The sequence below is a fragment of the Rhincodon typus genome, chromosome 24 (genome assembly GCF_021869965.1).
Source record: "Rhincodon typus isolate 14 chromosome 24, sRhiTyp1.1, whole genome shotgun sequence".
Classification (NCBI taxonomy): domain Eukaryota; kingdom Metazoa; phylum Chordata; class Chondrichthyes; order Orectolobiformes; family Rhincodontidae; genus Rhincodon; species Rhincodon typus.
Genome location: NC_063355.1, coordinates 3,399,612 through 3,418,333, shown reverse-complemented (window position 1 = coordinate 3,418,333; position 18,722 = coordinate 3,399,612). Strand labels below are relative to the sequence as shown.

At 43.2% G+C, this 18,722-nt stretch overlaps 1 protein-coding gene across 3 annotated transcripts in view; it reads left to right on the top strand.

The window, feature by feature from the left end:
* Positions 1-18,722, top strand: part of cabin1 (calcineurin binding protein 1) — a 404,357-nt gene that overhangs the window by 316,211 nt on the left and 69,424 nt on the right. For all 3 annotated transcript variants that reach the window (XM_048611391.1, XM_048611392.1, XM_048611390.1), the window contains exon 32: positions 17,212-17,286. In XM_048611391.1, coding sequence (XP_048467348.1) covers positions 17,212-17,286 — 75 coding nt within the window. The remainder of the gene's footprint in view (positions 1-17,211; positions 17,287-18,722) is intronic.

Below are 18,722 nucleotides of genomic sequence, written 5' to 3'. Positions count from 1 at the left end.
CCCAGGCCCCAAGAAAACCTTCCACATTAAACATATGTTCACCTGCACATTTACTAATGTGGTATACTGTTCCCGATGTGGCCCCTTCTACATCGGGGAAACCAAGCGGAGGCTTGGAGACCGCATTGTGGGACACCTACGCTTGGTTCGCGACAAACGACTGCACCTCCCAGTCGCGAACCACTTCAACTTCCCCTCCCACTCCTTGGACGACATGTCCATCCTGGGCCTCATCCAGTGCCACAACGATGCCACCACCCCCGAAGGTTGCAGGAACATCACCTCGTATTTCGCTTGGGAACCCTGCAGCCCAATGGTCTCAATGTGGACTTCACAAGCTTCAAAATCTCCCTACCCCCCAACCTTATCCCAAGACCAGCACATCTTGTCCCCGCCTCCCTAACCTGTCTGTCCTTTCTCCCACCTATTGGCTCCCACCCCCACCTCCTACCTACCAGCCTCATCCTCGCCTCCTTGACCTGTCCATCCTCCCTGGACCAACCTATCCCCTCCGTAACTCCCCACCTACACTCACCTTTACTGGCTCCACTCCCGCTTCCTTGACCTGTCTGTCTCCTCTCCACCTATCTGCTCCTCCCCCTCACTCTCTATTTATTTCAGAATCTCCTTCCCCTGCCCCATTTCTGAAGAAGGGTCCAGACCCGAAACGTCAGCTTTCCTGCTCCTGTGATGCCGCTTGGCCTGCTGTGTTCATCCAGCTCTACACCTTGTTATCTCAGATTCTCCAGCATTGGCAGTTCCTACTAACTCTTGAGGGTGGCTCTGTTCAGTTTTGTATGCAGATGTTTTGACCGTATCTATGTGATTGACGGTGTTAACTTGCAGCAGCTGAGTGTGCCTTCGTGTTGTTAAAATAGCTAGCCTTAGAGTATTGCAGTTGCTTGCTCAGGTAACAAGCTAGGCTTGTGTCTGGTGCAAGGTGTTGTTACTTGTGATTTCAGTGACCTCCAAGACCACTTTCAAAAGGGTTAGAGGTCAAGGCATGACCAGAATGTGGGTAGGAACATTTAATGTTAACTACATCTCTACCAATACTCACTTGATCTTGATCAGGGCAGGTAACATTTTTAGAGTTTGTGTGGGATGAAGTATATTCTGTTTAGGATAAGAACTGGCTTCATTAAACGTGATCATTTTGAGAGTCAGATTGCAAACCTTTAACGTGACTTCAATTAATAGATAATACAGATCTCTGCTCCAACAACCACATGGCTACTCTAGTTACTACTGTCCTGGATGAGAGTGGCATAGTACTTGGTAGAATGCTCGATATTGTAGTTGCTCTTTTGAAAGGCAGAGGCCAAAGAAGCAGATGGATGTTCTTCATCTGAAACCACCAGTTTATTTTGAGATGACTCGGAAAAGATTGTCAATTTCATGCATATCACAAAAATAAAGCCTTTGGTTAAAGTACTATCATACGGTCTGATACACCAAAATCTTCTGTTAAAACACTCTCTAAGTGTGTTGGTCTGTGTGTGCGTGAGACTGTGAGTGGGTGTGTTGGTGGGTGTGGTGTATGTTTGTGTGTGTGTGTGTGTGTGTGTGTTAGTGTGAGTGAGAGTGTTGTTGGGTGTGTGTGTAGGTGAAACCACATTTTAGGAAAAACCATCAGTTTGTTGCTTAGTATAAAGCATTCATTCTTGTATATTGGTGCCAAGTTTCAAATCTTCACTTCTGTGTGACAGCTGTTGTCTGTTACTGGATTACAAACAAGAGCCCCTGGTGTTAATGACAAGGAACTGGCATGGAGAGAGGATTGGCTGACTGGCAGAAGGAAGAGAGTGGAGACAAAGGGATCTTTTTCAGGATGGCAGCCAGTGACCAATGGAGTTCTGTAAGGGTCAGTATTGGGATTGCAACTGTCTGTATTCTACATCAACAATCTGAATGTTGCTAAATTTGCTGACAACACAAAGATAGGTGGAGAGACAAGTAGTGTTGTGGAAGCGGTAAGCCTGCAGGAGGCCTTAGTCCAGGAGAGTGAGCAATGAAGTGGCAAATGGAATACAAATGGAAAATGAGGTTATGCACTTTGGTAGGAAGAACAGACAATTTTGTAAATGGGGAAAGGCTTCGGAAATCTGAAGTACGAAAGGACTTAGGAGACTGAGTCAGGATTCTCTTAAGGTTAAGTTGGCAGGTTCAATTGGCAGTTAAGAAGACAAATGTAGTGTTAGCATTCAGGGCTGGAATACAAGAGCAGAGATGTACTGCAGGTGCTGTATAAGGCTCTGGTTAGATCGCATTTGGAATATTGTGAGCAGTTTTGGGCCTTGTATCTAAGGAAGGATGTGTTGATGTTGGAGACAGTCCAGAGAAGATTTACGAGAATAATCCTGGGGATGAAGAGCATTTGGGAACTTTGAGTCTCTTTTTGATGGAGTTTAGAAGAATGAGGGGAAGATCTGATAGAAGCTTATAGAATACTGAAAGGCCTGGATAAAGTGCATGTGCAGAAGATACTTCCAATAGTAGGAGAGACTAGGACCTGAGGGCACAGCCTCAGAGTGAAGGGACAAGCCTTTAGAGCTGAGATGAAGAAGAATTTCCTCAGAAGGTGCTGAATCTGTGGAACTCATTGCCACAGAATGCTGTGGAGGCAAAGTTATTCAATGTATTTAAGACCGAGATAGACAGGTTCCTGATTAGTATGGGGTTCAAGGGTTATGGGGAGATGGCAGGAGAATGGGGTTGAAAAACCTATCAACCATGATTGAGTGGTGGAGCAGATTTGATGGGCTGAATGGCCTTGATAACTCCATTGACATGATTTGTTCATTTCCCTTTCACCTTGTCAGTGAACATTTGGAGGCCAAGTACAAGGAAATGTAGAGGTTCTGGATGTTACAATTAATTCTCTTCTGTTTGACCCAACAGTTTCTAGTAGAGTGAATGGGTAATTGATCAGATACACAAACCTTGTTAGATTCAATCTGCCACCTCCAGACCCCTTAGCCACTGAGGCTGATTATAGCAGCCAGTAATTGCTCTTACTGACAATCATCTTAACACAGACTGGTCATTAATCTGGTCTCCTTTATAGAGTCATTTCCATGTATGGCTTTTGGCTTATTGAATCTATGCGGTCATTCTGGGGCAATCCAAACTATTCAGTTCCCTTCCACAATCCTGTGGGCCTACAAGTTTATTTTTCTTCAAGTGCCCATCCAATCGTTTGAAATCATAGACTATCTCTGGTTCCATCACCCTAGTGGGCTGTATATTCCATTTCATTGCCACCTGCTGTCTGAAGGCAAGATTCCTCCTTCTGTTCCTGCTGTGTCTCTTGTCTAAAACCTTAGCTCTGTGTCTGCAGTCCTTGTTCTAATAGGAACAGTTTTTCCCTGTCTACCTTATCCAAACGTGTCCTAATCTTACCCCACTCCTCTAACCCATCTGTGTAGCTAATATCCCTTTTGTAAATCTTTCTTTTGAGGACTCAGTGACTCTTACACACTTCTTAAAGTGTGGTGACCAGAAAAAGATCCTTCGGTCCAACTCATCCATGCCGACCAGATATCCTAAATAAATCTATTCCCTTTTGCCAGCATTTGGCCCATATCCCTCCAAACCCTTCCTATTCTTGTACCCATCCAGATGTTTTTTAAATGTCATAACTGTACCCGCCTCCACCACCAGCTCTGGCAGTTCATTCCATACATGCACCACCCTCTGCGTGAAAAAGTTGCCCCTGAGGTCCCTTTTAAACTTTTTCCCCTCTCACCTTAAACTTATGCCCTCTAGTTTTGGACTTCCCTACCCTGGGGAAAAGGCCAGGACTATTCACCCTATCCATGTCCCTCATGATTTTATAAACCTCTATAAGGTCACCCCTCAGCCTCTGACACTCCGGGAGAAATAGGCCCAGCCTATTCAGCCTCTCCCTATAGCTCAAACCCTCTAACCCTGGCAACGTCCTTGTAAATCTTTTCTGAACTCTTTCAAGTTTCACAACATCCTTCCTATAGCAAATCTTTGTAACTCATGCACCGAAACACCTAGATTCCTCTGCACTTCAGACAATGTGCATTGAAGTAACACTCTGGTTCTTCATTCTTCTGGCCAAAGTGAACAACTTCACATTCTACTCCATCTGCTCAATTTTTGGTGACCTCTGCAACTTATCTATGTCCAACTGCAAACCACTCTTGTGTTCTTCACAACATACAATCCAGCCTATCTTTCTACAGTCTGTGAATCCAAGCCTTTGAAGTAAATTGTTAAAACGTTGAAACCCCAGCAAATACTTTGCAGAAAGAATGGAGGAGCTGGATATTATTTAATTGGAGGCAATTGTATGTTGTGAAGAACACCAGAATGGTTTGCAGTTGGACATAGATAAGTTGCAGAGGTCACCAAAAATTGAGCAGATGGAGTAGAATGTGGGAGAATGTGAAGTTGTTCACTTTGGCCAGAAGAATGAAGAAGCAGAGTGTTACTTCAGTGCACATTGTCTGAAATGCAGAGGAATCTAGGAATTGGAGGCAGACTGCAGAAAGCTTTAGAAAAGAGAGAATTGGGAGCCCATGTGCATAATTCACAAAAAAAAAGCCATCTAAATTCAGTGGGTAATGTATCTGTCTTAAATGGGTGGTCCCTTCTTCTAAGATTGTGCCTTCTGGTCCTAGATTCTCTCACAAATGGAAACAACCTTTCCACATCTATCTTGTCAAGCCCCCTAAGTATCTTATTTTTGTTTTTATTCCCTCATGGGAATCGCTGGCTGAGTCTATGGCCAGTCCTGAGTTACCCTAGAACAGTTACAGTCCAGATGTTGTGGATTGACCCACAATGCTGTTAAGGAGGGTGTTCCATAATTTTGACCCAGCGACAGTGAAGGAATGGCAATGTATTTCCAATTCAGATTGGTGCAGGTACCCTGCTGTTCCTCATCTTCACCCAAAATGATTCTTCATTTTGATCATCTGAACAAACGTCATCAGTATCTCTTGCACAATTACCATCGTTAACAGCCGGACTTCTCCACCTTTACCTATCTTCCTCCTCTCTCTAATGATTTGATTTATTATTGTCACATGTACCTCGGTACAGTGAAAAGTTTTTTGTGTTGCGTGCAGTACAGGCAGATCATACCATACAAAGTGCATTAGGATAATAGAACAGAGCGAGGAATACATTGTTACAGCTAAGCACGGAAAAGTGCGCAAAGAGCGAGATTAACATTAAATTTAAAATTTAAAATTTAAGAAGTCCATTCAGAAGTCTAATAAGAGCAGGGAAGAAGCTGTTCTTGAATCTGTTGGTGACACGTGTTTAAGCTTTTGTATCTTCTGCTGGACGGAAGAGGTTGGAAGAGATTATAACCAGAGTGGGAGAGAGTCTTTGAACATGTTGGCTGCCTTTCCGAGGCAGTGAGAAGTGTATAATGTCATATATCCGTCAACATTCAGGATGTAATCCTTGTCACTCTGAAACCACAAGTCTTTAATGGCTGTCAGATCATATTTATTTCCTTCAATCTGTTCACTTTGTAAAGAATAACTTGCCTAATTTGACTTTGTTTGTACTATTTTCCTTGGAACTTTTAACATATGGCTAGAAAAATTGCAACAACTATCATGCCATTAGATCTATAACTTACGATCTGCATACCTTCTATTTCCTGTTTAAACTAATTAGCTCTCCAGCAACACATTTTGCCTCCTGTTCTGAAATTCATTATTATGCATCTAAGCATGACTTAAATATTCAACTGATTCTTTGGAAAAGCATGACAACATTCACGTCTATAGCATTTATCAATGAAAATATTTCTGTTCAGCTCTCTGGTGCGGAGAGAAATTCTGAAATTGTTCTTGCTGTGGCAGCTGGTTAATGGCATGCCTGCTGTTCCTTGTTTAAACCACACAGCCTTGCCGTGGATCCCAAGTTTTCTTGCCAGGGGGCTGTGTTACTCTTAGACATAATAGCATGTGGAGTTGAACACTTAAGTGGAAGTCACATGTGCATGATGGCACCATTTTAAAAAATGTTTCCTACAATTTAATTTTAATTTTAGCATCCCCGTCAGGAATATAAACAGTGTATTTTCGTCATGTTTTTGAAGAAATGAGGATCCATGTGGTTAAAATGATGGTATGGATTCAAGCAGCTGATGCCAGTGACTATCACAGAATCATAGAGGTGTTGCAGTACAAAAGGAGACCATTTGGCCCATCACTGCCTGCACTGGCTCCTTAAATGAGCATCACTACCAATTGCCAATCTCCTGTGTTTTTCTCCATGCCCTTGCACATTGGATGATTATATGAATAAAAACAATGCCCTCTGGATGTCTCTATCCATCACACTTCCAGGCAGTGCATTCCATAACTAACTACTCACTGGCTGAAAATGTTTTTCCTCACATCATTCCTGCTTTTGCAGATCGCTTTAAATCTGTGCCACCTTGTACGAGTATAAAATAGGGCAAGTTACATCAACAAAGCACTGTATGTAGAGTGAGAGGAAGAAAAGTCAAATGGAAATGAGTTGTCTTCTTGGTGAACCATCAGCTACAGCCTGCATTGTTACTAAGAAGCGCTCAGCTGGGACTCAGCTCCAGGGGCTGTGCTTGAGATTGAAGAATCCTCCTATATTTGTTTGATTTCAGCAATACTCAAGTTTTATGCATGAAGAGACATGCTGATGAACTTTTCATCTTGTACTCAAACAGATTCAAGAATGCCAAGTTTCAAAGGAATCAAAAATTTATAATGCATGAACAAAGTTTGCTAATTGGTTGGCAAGTGAATTCTGTTACCATGAAGAGGATGTGCCGGGGAACTATTATCCCAAACGTTTTTGGTTAATTCAAGAAAGATTCAATACCTGGAAATGTCATTATCCTGCAGAGGATGGGTCCATGCATAAAAATGTATTTAGCTTCTTGCAGAACTGATAATCTTAAATTGATTGTTAGTGTGATTTTTAACGCGTGGAGATTATTCAGCAAGTGTTGTCTTACCAATCTCAGAACTGCATCTAAGATTAGACATTCTGTTCTGAGTTTTGCAAAGTAAAGTCCGTAGATGTAGTAACAGAATTAGGTCATTCGGCCCAATCGATCATAGCAGATATGTTTCTCAACCCCATTCACCTGCCTTCTCCCCTTCACTCCTGATCCCTTTACCAATCAAGAACCTATCTATCTCTATCTTAAAAACACTCAATGTCTTGGCCTCCACAGCCTTCTGTGGCAATGAATTCCACAGATTCATCACCCTCTGGCTGAGGAAATTCCTCCTCAGCTCAGTTCTAAAGTGTCGTCCCTTCACTCTGAAGCATTGCCCTCGAGTCCATGTCTCCCCTACTAGTGGAAACATTTTTTGCCAAGTGCACTGTATCCAGGCCTCTCAGTATTTTGTAAGTTTCATTGAGATCCCCCCTCATCCTTCTAAACTCCATCGAGTACAGACCCAGAGTGCTCAACTGCTGTTCATGTGACAAGCCCGTGAAGACCCAGAATCATTATTGTAAACCTCCTCTGGACCTCTTCCAATGTCAGCACACTATTCCTTAGATACAAAGCCAAAAAGTGCTCTTAATATTCCAAACTGAGCATTTTCCAACCTCAGCAGTGAGTCTATGCTCTTGTATTCCAGCCCTGTCAAATGAATGCTAACGCTGATTTGCCTTCCTAAGTGCCAACTGAACCTGCACGTGAACCTTAAGAAAATCCTGAACTGGACTCCCAAGTCCCTTTGTGCTTCAGATTTCTGAGCCTTTCCCCGTTCAGAAAATAGTCTATGCTTCTAATCTTCTGACCAAAGTGCCTAACCTCATGCTTTCCCACGTTGTATTCTTTCTGCTACTTCTTTGCTCGGTCCTAGCCTGTCCACGTCCTTCTGTAGCCTCCCCGCTTCCTCAACACTATCTCCGCCTACCTTTATATCCGCCTACCTTTATATCCATCTGCAAACTAAGCAATAATACCCTCAGTTCCTTCGTCCAGATCGTTAATGTATAACATGAATACTTAGGGTCCCAAACAGACCCCTGTAGAACTCCACTTGTCACCAGCTACCATCCTGAAAATGTCCCCTTTATCCCCACGCTTTGCCTGTCACCAATTGGCCAATCCTCTATCTATACCAGTACCTTACCCCTAACACCATGGCCTCTTCTCTTATTTAGCAACCTCCTATGCAGCCCTTTGTCAAAGGCCGTCTGGAGTTCCAAATAGATCACGTCCACTGACTCTCCTTTGTCTAACTTGCTCATTATCTCCTTAGAGAATTCATACAGATTTGTTAGGCACGACTTCCCCTTCACGAAGCTGTGCTGACTCAACCCTATTTTACCATGCACTTCAAAGTATTCTGCAATCTCACCCTTAATAATGGATTTTAAAATCTTATCAACGATAGAGGTCAGGCTAACTGGCCTATCATTTCCTGTCTTCAGCCTCTGTTCCTTCTTAAACAGCGGTGTTACCCTGGCCATTTTCCAGACCTCTGGGACCCTCCTGGACTGCAAGTTGTCATAGTCCTACCAGACCATAGAGTTACGCTACAATTAGAGAGAGATGGCAGGTGGTGGTTTAACTGAAGAGTCACCACCTCAGCTGGTACAGGAATTGGACCCAAGGTTTTGGCATCACTGTATTATAAACCAGCTATCCAGCCAACTAATCTAATCGACCGGTGGCTGGCTGAGCATGGTCAGTGCTTTGGCCATTGTGACCACCTGAAAAGATGTTGCTTGATATAATCTGCTAATCGTTGGGACATACAGTCTATATACCTGCACCAACTCTGACATCCATATACCATATTACTCATTAGTGTGGCACAATTGGCAACTTGTACTTTTGTAGCAGGTAGATGTTTCAATGTTATAATGCCAAAAATAGTGGATATCAACTGCAAGAGCAAAAACAAAGTCAAAGGAAGAGATTTTGAGAGGATTTTTGAAAATATTGGAGAGCAGTTAAAATGGGAGCAGTTGATAAAGTCAATTCTGTTTAATTGTTTTCAGATGCGTATTAACCACTCGAACCTCTGCAAATAGACCCAGAAGGGTTTTGTGGCACAGTGGTAGTGTCCTGAGATTGGGCCAGAAACTCTGTGTTCAAGTCCCATCACAGGATGTGATGGTTACAGAGCTGTGTTGTAGTGTGTTCAAACAGGTTCATTTATTTAGAAAGTAAATAGACCTAGATTGAAACTGAAGTTGTGAGGTATTTGTAAGTAGAGATACAAGTATGTACTCCAGTTCTATCAGTCACCTGCTGGCTTTCTGGAATAAAACAGAGTTCAAAAGCAATAAGGATTCCAATGAAATGGATGATGTGAGGGACCAGGAGAGTTTTCTTATTGCAAAAATATACTTTATTCGTTAAAAAAAAGTTGTCTATAAGTACATTCTCAGGTTCTCAATCTGTTCTGTTCAGTCTTCACAGAGAGAAAAAAAATACACTGACAGCACATTGGAGTTTCACATCACACAGAGCTACCATGCAGTTGTTAAAAAAAGGGGAATTTTTAACTCATGCAGGAAAAATATTTACAAATGTTTTGAGACAATAGGGGTGGGGGTCTACAGACTGAATGGACCCTTGTTACACTTTACAGGAAGACCATAGAAGGTGGACTTTTCCCACTGCGCCTTGGCCTCAGCTGCCCTGAACTTTAGTGCGTCCCTCAGCATGTAGTCCTGGAACTTAGAATGTGTCAGTCTGCAACATTCAAGGGACCAGGAGATGCCCAGGGTTGGAAGTTGATCGAGTAACTATACAAGATTTGAAGTTCACTAAAGTAATGTGTGGCAAGGTCATGGATGATTTTGTAGCTCAGTGTGATGATTTTCAAATCATTTTATTAGAGCACAGGAGCCAATGGAACTTGGAAATGGAGGTTATGAAAGTGTGTAGCTTTGCACAGCTGAGGATTTGGGTGTAGTATTTGGGGTAGGCTGTAGAGGCATAGCACACAGTCAATGAAAGAGGACTTGCAAGAAGTTGGACCAAGAGTTGGTAAATGTCTTTACTTAATTTCCTGGGGAAAGGGAGAAAAGACTCCAAGTAGGCATTGTTAGTGAGGTGGAAGCATGTGATCTTCATACTGCAGCAGGTTTGAGGAAGGAAATGTATCTCATTTTGAACACCATGCCACAGATCCTCAGATATTTTCTCAGCGAGCAGCAAAAGATAGAAAAATTGATGAAGTCGGTGTCAGAGAGGTGTATCTGCTCAAGAAAATCAACGGGCTTTGGTATTGCTTATATTTGAAAGGGGAAATGCCTAATGATATTGGCAGAGAAGGAAAGGTTATGGTAGGTAGGAGTAACTGGGAACTGAATGGAGTGTAAGAGATGCTGGTTGTACCGGAGGAAGTTGAAGGAAACTCTGATAGTATTGTGTCAATATTGTAAACAGACCGGATAGCGTTGCAATAATAATGCAATCGAACAATATGTTCTGCTTTTCTCACCTTGAGGAAAAGGGGAGGAAGAAATCAGGTCACTACAAACCTATCATTTGAATGTCAAGGCTACAGAGAAACATGCAGTTATGTGTCAGAGTCTTTATATTATGTGTAACTGAGACATTGCCTGATCTTTTCAACTCGGCAATTAGCAAGAATTGAGCAGCAGAGGACAACGTCATCAAGGTGATAAGCTCTCAGCTACTTCTCTCTGAGCCATTAATTTACAGTATGCTTACAGCTTCATGATAGCCAAGAGTGTAAGAGGCAGGAATGTGGAGGAATTATATCAGCCACAATCATATCAAATGGCCGATGGGCTGAGTGGCCGACAGCTGCTTTGTATGCATCGTGGCTACATTATTAACAGAGGCTACATTATTAACAGAGGTTCAGCTTTTCAACATGTAAGCTCAATGTTAATTTATTTATGGATTTCTTTCGTAGTTAGTTAATTGGACTCTTAGCTCACTTTTCTCCTGGTTGGACTGTGTCGGAGATCAGTTCGTGCTCCTGTCCCTCCCAGACAAAACAGCAGAAAATATGTAGCAGCATTTTAGGGAATAGTTACCTGCTGAGAAAAGTAAGAATATTTCTCAATAAATGAGAACTGCTGTGTCCCAGTTTTTATACAGCTAGCTTCCAACAGCAGTGTGATAATGACCAAGTTTTTCAAGTAATGTTGATGCTGGGATAATTAGTGTCTGCGCTACTTTGGATAATTTTTCTGCTCTCCTTTGAAATAAATCCAAGGCCCCTCAGTTTAACATCCTATCTAAAACAAAATGTCATTTCCTGTACTGCAGTGGTGCTTCATCTGAGATGTTACTGCTGTTGCTTTGAAGTGGAATTTGTAAAGCTGACCAGCTGACATACTGGTGAGAGTAGTAAGACTGCAACTCGCTGACAACTGGTCACAACTGATACTGATATTTACAAATTAACATTCCTAACAATTGGACAGTGTCCTCAGTGGAGCATTGTATGGCCTTTGTCACATTGCAAATCCAGTTCAAAGCTCAGTAAATTTCTCATATGTAACTAGTATTAAAGCATCTGAAAGGTGAAATTAGATTCAGAAAACTTGTTTGCTCAATACTGCAATTGTCTTTTGAGATCCAAAATGGTGCTTCTATTTCAGGTGTATGCTTTTGAGGTAGAGTTGTGCATGATGCCATTTTGGTGCTTAATGTTCACTGAAAATATATTGGGTAAGCAAATAATGGCATCCATCCATGTATAACTCTGAATTCATGCCAGTGCTACTGTTTCAGAGACCATGCTTCAGCTGACACCTTCTCTTCAGCTTGCATAGCCAGACATGCATTAAAGCAATGGTGTAGATCTCTTTATCAATACCAATTAAAGGGAGCATCCACTGCTTGGTACAGCAGTGCTGAATATTTGTGATACCTTTGCTTCACTGAAGAGGCTGTCACTGAGATCTGCCATTTGCTGCAGCACACCCTGAGCCTCATAGCAGGGCAGGGATAGCATTGCTAGTCTCTGCATCTGGCTTCTCCCAGATTTGTGCTGCAGATTCCAGCAATATCTCACCAGGTTTCGGTCCACTATTGAGTAAGGGAGGTCACCGAAACACACTATTCAAAGATCTATAACTTCATTGTATTCGCTTTTGTCAGAGATGCGCAGGCAAGCAAGCATGAGAATTTGCAAAGTTTGTAGGTTTCCCCGTAGTACAGGAGCCAGTAGCTGCATGTACGTGATTTTGCTGGTACTGTGTGCCAACTTAGTCATTACCAGAAGCAGAATAGATTTCCCTAGTGTGTCACCACAGGGAATGTAAGTTGATGCCCTGTATAATGGCAGCAGTTGTGATGCCCTTTGTTCTGCAGCTACCTGCTGTAGCAGCTATATTTCAACCACTGAGCTACTGATGATGTGGCTACATTCCGATGATGATGATTTCATGATCAGATTCACAGTCATACACATGTGAAACATGCGCTGTCTGACCAGCTCTTCAGATTTTGGCTAGTTTTCCCAGCACAGCCAGGCCAGATTGAGGAAATAGCCCTGGGCAGCATTTGGCAAACAAGAGGCAGAGAAACAGGAGGACAAAATAGTGGAAGAGGGAGCACCTTATACATCCCTTTCAGCATGAACTGAATAGGAAGGTCTAATTTGAGTGTCAACCCATAACCTGAACCACGATTCTCCATTCACCCAATTGTCCTAAGCTCCTTACCTTCTCTCTGTGTTGCAGCATCCTCTTGTCCACAGTGCAGATATAAAAGACATTGTGAAATATACATTCCAAGCTAAATCTGAAAAGTAAATTGTATCATGTTGCAAACAAATGTAAACCTGTCACTCTTGGTATATTCCCAGGTTGTGTTTGTCTGTCCTGTGACTGCAGCATGTCTGCTGTGTTTAGGTGCAGGAAGCTGTAACTGCCCTGGGATGGTCCAGCTTCAGGCTATATTATTGGAGATGGTCACCCTGTGAGAGGACAGCATGACCTTTCTCTGAGGTGCCGCTCCCTCGAGCACCAGAGTTGGTCTGCAAGTGTACTGCATGAGTTGACCCCCATGCCCATGCCGGAAGGGCTGGTCTCTTAAGCTCCACACAAAGCCTTCTGCTAAGTTGGTGCTGAACCACTCCATGCTCCTTGACATTGAATACGAGCTTTGCAATACATTCAAATATGTGCAGCCTGGCTCATCAAAATCCTCATCTAACCTTCTGCTATAGATTTTTTTGTGTACCTCAGTTTCTGGAGAGCTGGCAGTGCACTGTCCTTCTCTCCAGAAGGCCCTTGTGCCTCACCACCAGCGGATCCTGTCTGGATGGTCACATGCATTGTCAGTGTTTGACCAGTTTGCAGTTCCTGGGTATCTGAAAGGAAAAAGGACCAAAAATAAGGAGGTACTGGGAGAAGGGGAAAGAAAACAAATGTATGTTTACGCCATCCATGGCTTTTTTTTGTCAGAAGAATTTGTGGAATGACAACAAAACAATGAAACCCGACCAACCACCTGGCACTGACCTAGGCACCGGAAACAACAACAGCAGAATAAGCCCTGTTGACCCTGGAGGGTCCTCCTTACTAACACCTGGGGTCTAGTGCCAAAATTGGGAGAGCTGTCTGTCAGACTAGTCAAACAACAGCTTTCAATAGTCATACTCACGGAATCATACCTTACAGACAATGTCCCAGACACCACCATCACTATCCTCAGCAGAGGTGACGGCATGGTGGTATACAGGCGGGAGGGAGTTGCTCTGGGAATTCTCAACATTGACTCCGGACCCCATGAAGTCTGATGGTATCAGATTAAACGTGGGCAAGGAAACCTGCTGATTACAGGGTTCTCCCTCGGCTGATGAATCAGTGCTCCTCCATGTTGAACAACACTTGGAGGAAGCACTGAGGATGGCAAGGGCTCAAAATGTACTCTGGGTGGGGGATTTCAATGCCCACTATTTCAAGCCACCAGAGTGGCTTAGCAGCAGTACTACAGATCGAGCTGGTCAGTTCCTAAAGGACATAGCTGCTAGACTGGGTCTGTGGCAGGCGGTGAGGGAACCAACAAGAGGGAAAAATATACTTTACCTTATCCTTACCGATCTGCCAGCTGCAGGCAGTAAGAGTGACCACCATACAGTCCTTGTGGAGACAAGGTCCCACCTTCACAATAAGAATACCCGCCATATTATTATATGGCACCATCATTGTGCTAAATGGGACAGACTTCAAACAGATCTAGCAAATCCATCCATGAGGCGCTGTGCACCATCAACAGCAGCAGAATTGTACTCCAGCACAAACTGTAACCTTATGGTCTGGCATATCCCCCCACACAACCCTTAGTAAAAGCCAGGAGATGAACCCTGTTTCAATGGAGAATGCAGGAGGGCATGCCAGGAGCAGCACCAGGCATTGCTAAAAATGAGGTGTCAGCTTGGTGAAGGTACCAAGCAGAACTACTTACCTGTCAAACAGCATAACCAGCAAGTGACAGATAGGGCTAAGTAATCCCACAACCAGATAGATCTAAGCTCTGCAGTCCTGCCACGTCCTGCTGTGAATGATGGCGGACAATTAGACAACTCACTGGAGGAGGAGGCTCCACAAATATCCTCATCCTCAGTGATGGAAGAGCCCAGCACATCAGTGCAAAAGATAAGGCTGAAGCATTCACAGTAATCCTCAACCAGAAGTGCTAAGCAATTGATCCACCTCGGCCTCCTGCAGTAGTCTGCAGCATTACAGATACCAGTCAATTTGATCCACTCCATGTGATGTCAAGAAATAGTTGGAGAAACTGGATACTGCAAAGGCTGTGAGTCCTGACAACATTCTGGCAATAGTACTGAAGGCTTGAGCTCCAGAACTTACCAATCCCCTAGCCAAGCTCTTCCAGTACAGCTACAAAACTGGCATCTACCTGACAATGGAAAATTGCCTGGGTATGTCCTGTACACAAAAAGCGGAACAAATCCAACGCGGCCAATTACCGCCCCATCAGTCTACTCTCTATCATTAGTAAAGTGATAGAAGGTGTTATCAACCGTGCTATCAAGTAGCACCTACCCGGCAATAACCTGCTCAATGATGCCCTGTTTGGGTTCTGCCAGGGTCACTTCTGACCTCATTATAGCCTTACTTCAAACATGGACAAAAGAGCTGAATTCCAGAGGTGAGGTGAGAGTGACAACCCTTGATATAAAGGCTGCATTCAACCGAGTGTGGCATCAAGGAGCCAGAGCAAAACTGGAATCAATGGGTATCAGGGGGCAAACTGTCCACTGGTTCAAGTTGTATGTGGCATGTAGGAAGATGGTCGTGGTTGTTGGAGGTCAGACATCTCTGCAGGAGATCATCAGGGTAGTGATCTAGGCCCAACCATCTATAGCTACTTGATTAATGACCTTCCCTCTATCATAAGGTTAGAAGTTGGGATATTGTGCAAATCATCGGTCAGTGTTCAGCACCATTCATGACTCCCTTAGATATTGAAGCAGTCTGTGTTCAAATGCAACAAAATCTGGACAATATCCAGGCTTGGGCTGACAAGTGGCAAGTAACATTCGCGCCACATTAATGCTAGACAATGACCATCTCCAATAACAGATAGTCTAATCACCATGCCTTGACATTCAATGGAGTTACTATCACTAAAACACCCAACATCAACTTCCAGGGGGTTACCATTGACCAGAAACTCAACTGGACTTGCCATACAAATATAGAGGTACAACAGCAGGTCAGAGGCTAGAGTAATTCATCTGACTTCCCAAAGTCTGTCCACCATCTACAAGACACAACTCGGGTCTGTGATGGAATACTCCCCACTTGCCTGGATGAGTGCAGCCCCAACAACACTCAAGCTTGACACCATCCAGGACAAAGCAGTTTGCTTGATTGGCACTACATCCACTTGCTCCACCACTGACCCTTAGGAGCAGTCATGTATGCTATCTACAAGATGCACTACAGAAATTCACTAAGGCTCTTAGACAGCACCTTCCAGACACAGGACCACTTCCATCTAGAAGAACAAGGACAGTAGATACAGGGAAATATCACCATCTACAAGTTCCGTTCCAAGCTACTCGCCACCCTGACTGGGAAATATATCGCTGTTCCTTTAGTGTTGCTGGGTCAAAATCCTGGAATTGCCTCCCTTAGGGCAATGTGGGTCAACTAAAGCACGTGGCTGCAGTGGTTCAAGAAGGCAGCTCATCTCCACCTCCTGAAGGGTAACTAGGGGCAGGCAATAAATCCTAGCCAGCCAGCGACTCCCATGTCCCATGAGTGAATAATAAAAGTAAAGGCGTGTTTGCAGTTTCTTTCATGGTCACCTGTTGTTCACAGGATGGCATGAAGCAATGTTAACAAGTAACCATGGACCCCACTGGTCCATACAGTTAACACATGCTGTAGTTGATGCTGACGCATACAGAAATCATTTAGATGATGCACTGCCACACTCTGATTCATGGTCATGGAAAGTATGCCTGCTTTCATGGGGCCATCTGGCCTTGCCCCTACATTTGACTCCAGTGCCGAGGGATTCAATGACTATCTTTCCCACATGGAACAATATTCCATGCCGATGTGTGACTCACATTTTTCTGTGTGTGGGGGTTGATATTGTTTCTGCTGTCCTGAGAGATTAGATTAGATCTGATCATATCGCGTAAGGAGCATGTGGAGAGAGGGCAATGAAGTTGATTCTAGCAATTGGAAATGTAAGTGATTCTGAATTTTGTGCCTGTTTCCATTCAAAAACAAGAGAGTTCAGGAGAGTCTAACTGAAATCCTCAGTATTGTTTGAGTAAGTTAACAAAACTGACCCAAGTCAGTTGTTACTGGTATTTGGCCTTCACAATGGTCGGAGAAAAATGGAAAGTGAGGGCAGTTTATTTTTCTTCACTAATAGAATGATGGAATTATGGAATAGATTACTGAATATTGGAGTGGATGGAATAGGTGGTTTCAAAGAGCAATTGGTGCTATTTGTGGTGGGGATGGTAGCCTATGTATTGAATTGATCTAAGGATGAAGTAGACAGGCTTAAATGTATCATATTGACATTATTGGTCATACAATTCTTGAGTTCTGACTGTGAAACTAAACAGATCTGCACGAGTCCAACCCACAGTAATGCTGTAGAGATATTATATTTCATAGTTATTTGATTGTGCCACTGAGGGAAGGAAATGAGATTCTCTTCCTGTGGGATGTCACATTTTGTATTTTCATGTTTCTAACTTTTGAATCCTTTTCTAGGTTGATGAGGATGTAGCTTTGGAGCAAGCCATGAAATTCTGCCAGCTGCAAATGGCCGCGTCAACGCAGAAACAGGTAACCAATCCAGGCAATGAGTGAGTGATTGAAAGGCGAGTGTTTCATTTGTGTGTTTGTGTGTGTGTGTGTTTTTGAAGCAATAATTACAGTAAGAGGGCAAACTTGTTTCAGAAGCCCAGCACCATTGTCCAATCTAGTTATTCTTCATAAAAGTAGTTCCAAATCATGTTTGTTCTATTCCATGTTATGTCTAGTCTGCACCACGGTTGGAGATTTCCTGTTTGATACTAAATTACAACAGATTCATGCTAAGCAATGGTTGGAAGTGAAGGAGAGATAATCACTCCATTGTTACATCGATTTTGATCGGATGGGACTGAAGGCAGGAGGGTTTCATCTGTCTTGTGTAAAGATGATGTTAATATTTAGACTGCACAGCTCCTAACTAGTGCCTTGGTGTACCTTGATCAAAGAAAAGAAACTGCCTGCCAGAAATATGTAAACCCACAGCGATTATGCTGATGTGATATCTGTGAGGTTTTGTGGTCAATGTTTTAAGCGCTAGATGTGTTTCACAGACTTCTGTAGAACACTACAGAATAAGAAGCAGTACAGTGAGGGCTGCGATGCCTTGTTGTAAACAGGTGCACAAGCACTAGAGCAGTTTGATGCTTGGATAATGATGCTGTGTCTCGTGATTTCGGCAGAACCCATGCATATTCTCCCTTGCTTTCTTTTTGTTCACTGTCTCTCTCATTGATTCATTTACTTCCTCTCTCATTCATTTGCACAATCTCGTTCACTGTCTCACTTGTATGCTTGCTCACTCATAACGTGCTCTCATGGACTTGTGCCCAAAATTGGTAGTGTTCACCGTTACACTCTCTTCCTTCACAAGGATACCCTCACGTACTGATGCAAACATTTTCACACATTGTTCTCTATTTTAGCATTTATTTTGTTATTCTTTTCTGCATTCTCTGTCTTGCACTCATACCTTAAGTTTACTGAAGAAGGAAATCAAGAGGGCGAAATGGGTCATGATATAGCTTTGGCTGAGAAGATTAAGGTGAGTCCAAAGAGATTCTTTAAGTATATTAAAGGAAAAAGAATAACTGGAGAGAGAATAGGACCCCTCAAAGACCAAAGTGGACATGTATGTGTGGAACCTCAGGAGATGGGTGAGGTCCTCAATGAATATTTTTCCTCTGTGTTTACTGTGGAGAGAGACATGCAGTCTTGGGAACTTGGGGAAGTTAGTGGTGATATCTTGGGGGACAGTCCATACCATGGTAGAGGAAGTGTTGGAAGTATTAGAATGTATGAAGGTGGATACATCTCCTGGTCCTGATCAGATATATTCAAGAACCGTGCAAGAGGCTAGAGAAGAAATTACGGGGACCTAGCTGATATATTTGCATCACCATTAGCCATGGGTGAGGTCCCGGAAGACTGCAGGGTAGCAAATGTTGTGCCCTTATTTAAGAAGGGAT